The sequence below is a fragment of the Octodon degus genome, unplaced genomic scaffold (genome assembly GCF_000260255.1).
Source record: "Octodon degus isolate 3935 unplaced genomic scaffold, OctDeg1.0 scaffold00026, whole genome shotgun sequence".
In the NCBI taxonomy this organism is placed as follows: domain Eukaryota; kingdom Metazoa; phylum Chordata; class Mammalia; order Rodentia; family Octodontidae; genus Octodon; species Octodon degus.
Genome location: NW_004524602.1, coordinates 12,135,805 through 12,141,222, shown reverse-complemented (window position 1 = coordinate 12,141,222; position 5,418 = coordinate 12,135,805). Strand labels below are relative to the sequence as shown.

The following is a 5,418-nucleotide window of genomic DNA, read 5'->3' as shown; positions in this document are numbered from 1 at the left end:
AAGTAGGTGCTTTAGACCACTGAGCCATCTCTCCAGCCCCAAAAATTTAGTTGTTCTAAATTAATTATGAAAACTATGGTACAATATACAACTTTAAACATATAGAATTCTTTTTTTTGGAGGAACCGGGGATTGAACTCAGGTCCTTGCGTTTGCCAGGGAAGCCTTATTCTACTGCGCCATCTCCCCGGCCCCTAAGATCTCTTTAAAAAAGAAAAAGCCTTTTTTCATGAAAAACTCTTAAGAATATTATTGGATTAAAGGGTATGATTCATATCATTGAATTACTTTCCAAATTATTTACCAATTTACTTACCAATTTCCTCAGAACAATATATGAGCTACAAATTTCCCAGCAAAAAACAGTATTATTAATAAAAACACATGAGTTCAACCCCTGGTTCCACCAAAAAAACAAACAAACAAAAACCACATATGCCTGCCAGGTGAGACAGGAGGAATGCCTCCATGTTGCTGTAACTTACATTTACTTGATTAACATTAATAGATTATTTTCCATGTTTATGGATTAGTTCATCTTGTGTGACTTTTCTGTTCATATTTCTTCCAATTAATCAACTAGATCTTTTTTTTTATCATTTTACATGGATCTTCATACACTAAAAATGTTGGCCATTATGTTGCCTATCATTTGTTAACAGCAATTTTATTTTATTTTATTTATTTATTTTTTCTTGGGTCTTGTGTTTGGACAAGGTCTTGCTATGCAGCTCAGGCTGGTCCCGAATTCACGGTGATCCTCCCGCCTCAGCCTCCTGTAAGTGCTAACAGCAACCTTAATGGAAGAGCTTTAGAAAGAGAGTTGTCCATAGGCTTAATTCATAGGGTTTTTCCCCCTTTTTCTATTTTTTATTTTTGGTACTGGAGATTGGCTCAGGACCTTGTACTTGCCAGGCAGGTACTTAAGCCACTGAGCTATCTCCCTGGCCTTCATGGTTTTCTTTTTTTTGCATGTGGCCCCCTAGACACTTGGCCAGAAGGACTGGCTGCTGGGGTACTATTAAAATCCTCTTGACCCAGGTGTGGTAGAGCACATCTGCAAGCCCAGCACTGGGAGGCTGAGACAGAAGGAGCTGCGGAGCGAGCTGCAGGACAGCCTGAACTGCACAGAGAAATCTTGTCTCAAAAAGATGGGGGCCGGCGAGATAGCTCAGTAGAATAAGCACTTGCCTGGTAAGCGCAGGGTCCTGAGTTCAATCCCTGGTCCCGCAAAGAAAAAAAGATACAGAAAACGGCCAGCCAAATAGCTCAGCAGATTAAAGCACCTGTAAGCAGGCACAGGGGCCAGGGATTTAATCCCCAGGCCTGCCACACCGGCCCCGCCCCTGGGGTGTGCTGAGACAGCAACTGAGACTGGAGGCATGCACCTGCAATCCCAGCTGTTGGGAGGCTGTAAACAGGTGAATCACTATGAGTCCGATCTAGTAGTGAGACCCTGAACACTCTGTACACCCTTTCCTAAAATACAAAACAGAACAAGATACACAAAAGAATCTCATATAGAACATTATATAAATATATGTATTGTTATTATTGTTGTTTTGAGACAGAATCTTGCTATGAACGCAAACTCATGGCAACGTTCCTGCCTCAGCCTCCTAAGTGCTGGGATTATAGGTATGTGCCACCATGCCCTGCTATATATATATACAAATATTTTTTCCCCATTCCAAGTATACAGCTTTCTAACCTGCTACCAAAGGACAAAATTATGTCCTTGAAACTCCTAAGTCAAGGTCCCCAGAGCTGGATATTCTATACAGAAGTGTAGCCTCTGGCCTAAACTACTCAATAATACACTAGAACAAGTTTGCCCACCAGGGAAAGAAAAGCTAATCAGTAAGGTGGGTTTTTTTTTAAAATGACACAGTAGACATCAGGCGGCAGAATAACTCAGTATCTGAAAGAAAGTACTAGCTGCTGCTGTCCTCGTAACATTTCCAGGCTCACTTACTGTCTTCCTCTGTCGAGTGGGTTCCTTCAGAAATGTAGATTTCCAGCTGGAAGAAACACAACAGAAACAAGACATGAGAGCGCTGTGAGATGGAAGAGCGAGGCAAGCAGACAGCGGGCTCCAGAGTGCAGGGCTGAGAGTCCACGACCAGTTTCTCACGCCAAAGGCTTGGGGACAAACCTCTTACATTCTCACTAAAACTGAAATTGGACTGAAATTTGCAGTATTCAGAGCCCGGCATGGTGGTATCTGCCTGTAATTACAGTGCTCAGGAGGCTGAGGCAGGAGGGTCAAGACTGGCCCGGGCTATATAACCAGACCCTCCCCCCCCCAAAAGAGTGGTGTTCTGGTCAACTCAGGAAGGCCTGCAGGGGCCGTTTCTGTGACATACACAAACACAACTGTATACCAATGGGCTCCCACACATGCTGTTCTACTTGGGAAGATCCCTCCCTATACTCTACTTCATCTCAAATTAGTACCTAAACATCCTCCCACTCTACCCCAAGGAAAAAACCATTAGCAATCTTGGGTAGTTTCTTACATATTTTTCTCTAGATCCACATAATCTTACAGAAGTCTTACACTCACCCACAAACACCCCAGTGTTGTAAGTTTCTTTTCATTACTTGTTTTATAAAAATGGAATCACAGGTTGGGGAGATAGCTCAGCAGTCTAAGCACCTGCCTGGTAAGCGCAAGGACCTGGGTTCAATCCCCAGGACCACATGCCAGCGTCACACCGTGCGAGCCACTGAGATCAGGCATAGTGGGGCACACCTATAATCCCAGTGCTGGGGAGGCAGACCCTGTACCAAATAAATAAAGTTGTTGTTTTTTTTTTTTAATTTTAAAAATGGAATCGCATTATGCAGTCTCAGCACCCTCCTTTTCTCATCCTCTAGTGTGGTGCTAATTTCACTCTCATGCACAATATCAGTTACGGTGTCCCTCTGGGCCCTACTATGTCCCCATAAATTAGCTCACCGCCAAGACCCAGAGCCTCTGAGACAACTCATTCTGGGGCTAGACACCTGCTACGTGAATGAGACAGCACTACTGTCTAGAGAACCCCGGATGGAGCACACAAACTAAGTCTTATCTACTGATTTGCTACTGAAAAAAAAATGTATCCCATGAGTGAAAATAATCCTAGCCAACTAGAGTTAAAAGGGACCTTAGGAATCGCTAGTCCAATTGCTTTTACAAGACAAATTCTTCTAGCAGCAGAAATTCTTACTCTAGACCATGAAACCACAGGTAGAGAATCCCTGCACACGCAATGCCTTCGGTTAAGAGTCCTGCATGACTCATTACTCTGAAGAAAGACGAAGACAGGGGAAGAGGCCCATACCAGAGGAGCCACACGGCTGGCGGAGGAGCTGTCCCCAGGAATGGGACAAAATAAAACTGAAGGCCCCTTGACATGACGCAATGAGAACACATTTATGCACTATTCTTGCCAAAAGCGGAGAAGCAATCTAACCAGGAAACATGAGAGAACTGAATGTGAGAGAATGTACAACACAGCTGACCTACATTCTGCAAAAATAGCATCATGAAAGATGGAGGCCAAAACCCATCCAGATGGAAGAGGCCTAAGAGACAGCTAATGCTAATGTGTGGCGGGGGAGGGACAGACAAAGGGCTCCCCACGAAGGGTCCTACTGGAAAACGGGCACGCTGGGATATGTGTCCTGGTTAGATGACAAGTTTTTTTTTTTTTTTTTTTTTGTCATTTTGAGAGAGAGTTTCACTTAGTTCAGGCTGGCCTTGAACTCAGTTTGTAGCATAGGCTGGCCTTCAACTCCCAGGGATCCTCCTGCCTCAGCCCCAGAAGTGCTGGGATTATAGGTGCGCACCACCACACCCAGCCTAGACAGTATTGCATCACTGTTAAATCTTCTGGTTTTGAAAACTGTACTATAATAATGTAAGAGAATGTCCTTGCTTTTAGGAAGTAGGTTCTGCAATATATAAGAGTAAGGAAATATTATGTCTGTAGTCAAATAATTAAAATACACACACACACAGAGGGAGAGGACATTAATGGTAGAACAAAGGTGGCAAAAGTTAGCTATTAATAAATCTGGTTAAAGGAGTTTTTCTACTATTTTTCAACTTCTCTTCAAATTTGAAATCATTTCAAATTTCAATATTTTAATTAAAACGGTAAAATGCAAAATAGATTAAAATTTGCCAAGTACATAAGCCACTGGAATTAGCATTCATTCAATTATTCACTTTACCCAGGCGTGCTGGCTATGCCTGTAACCTCAGCACTCAGGAGGCTGAGGAAGGGGGACTGCCAGGAGGCCAAGGCGAGCCTGGGTTCACAGTGAGTTCAAGGCAGCCTGGAACACATATGTAAGAGAGACTCTGTCTCAAACACCACACCAAACAAACCAACAAACCAAACCTGTACTCACGTTAACACACTGAGCTCCCCCTCTGTGTACCATCACAGTGGAGAACGCAGAGGGGAGCACAATTACATGCTCTGACTTCAGGAAGGTGACGACCCAGGACAGAGAATGAAAAGCAAACTTAAATACCATAAACACATGTGAGCAAATGATGCTCTCTACATCAGAAAACAAAGAGTGGGGGAGCCAGGCCTGATGGCACATACTTGTAACCCCAACACTCCGGAGGCTGAGGTCGGAGGACTCTAAGTCCCATTTTAGAGACTTGAAGATTGTTTCACAATAAACCAAACATCAGGGCTGGAGACGCAGCAGAGGCACTGAGTTCAGTCCCCAGTACTGAGAGAAAAGTGCCAGGGCAGTTCAAGGAGAGAAACGATTTTTGCTATAGAAACCGAGTCTCACACCAAGAAGATACCATTCACTGGCACTTACTGGGATGGGTGGGGTTTAGGAATACAAACAGGGTGACTCCTGGTCTGAACAGAGGCTTGCTAGGGGCAAGGTGCCCAAGACAAACCTGCTCAAGAATTATGAGAGATAGCAAGAGATAAGACAGAGGCATTCAGGAGCTATAATCAATTACCATGAATTAACTGTGAATCTACATTCTTGCCTAGTAATTAGATAAAAACATTTTCCTTAAGCAATCTACCAAAAGCACATGTTTGTAAAAAAGATGGCCATACTCCCAAAACTGTTATACAGATTTAATGCAATCCCTATCAAAATACCACCAACATACCTCCCAGACCTAGAGAAATCATTCCTAAAATTTATTTGGAACCAGAAAAGACCTAGAATAGCAAAGGCAATCCTGGGCAACAAAGGCAAGGTAGGAGACATTACAATTACTGACTTGAATTTTTTTTTTTTTTTTTTTTTTCAGAACCGGGGATTGAACTCAGGCCCTTGAGCTTGCCAGGAAAGCACTTATTCCACTGAGCCATTTCCCTGGCCCCCTGACTTGAAATTATACTACAAAGCTACTGTGATAAAATCAGCATAGTATTGGCC

General features: G+C 43.3%; 1 protein-coding gene across 1 annotated transcript in view; it reads right to left on the bottom strand.

Moving 5' to 3' along the window:
• Positions 1–5,418, bottom strand: part of Fam96a (family with sequence similarity 96 member A) — a 23,813-nt gene that overhangs the window by 986 nt on the left and 17,409 nt on the right. Inside the window, exon 4 of the mRNA XM_004628827.2 lies at positions 1,976–2,021. Coding sequence (XP_004628884.1) covers positions 1,976–2,021 — 46 coding nt within the window. The remainder of the gene's footprint in view (positions 1–1,975; positions 2,022–5,418) is intronic.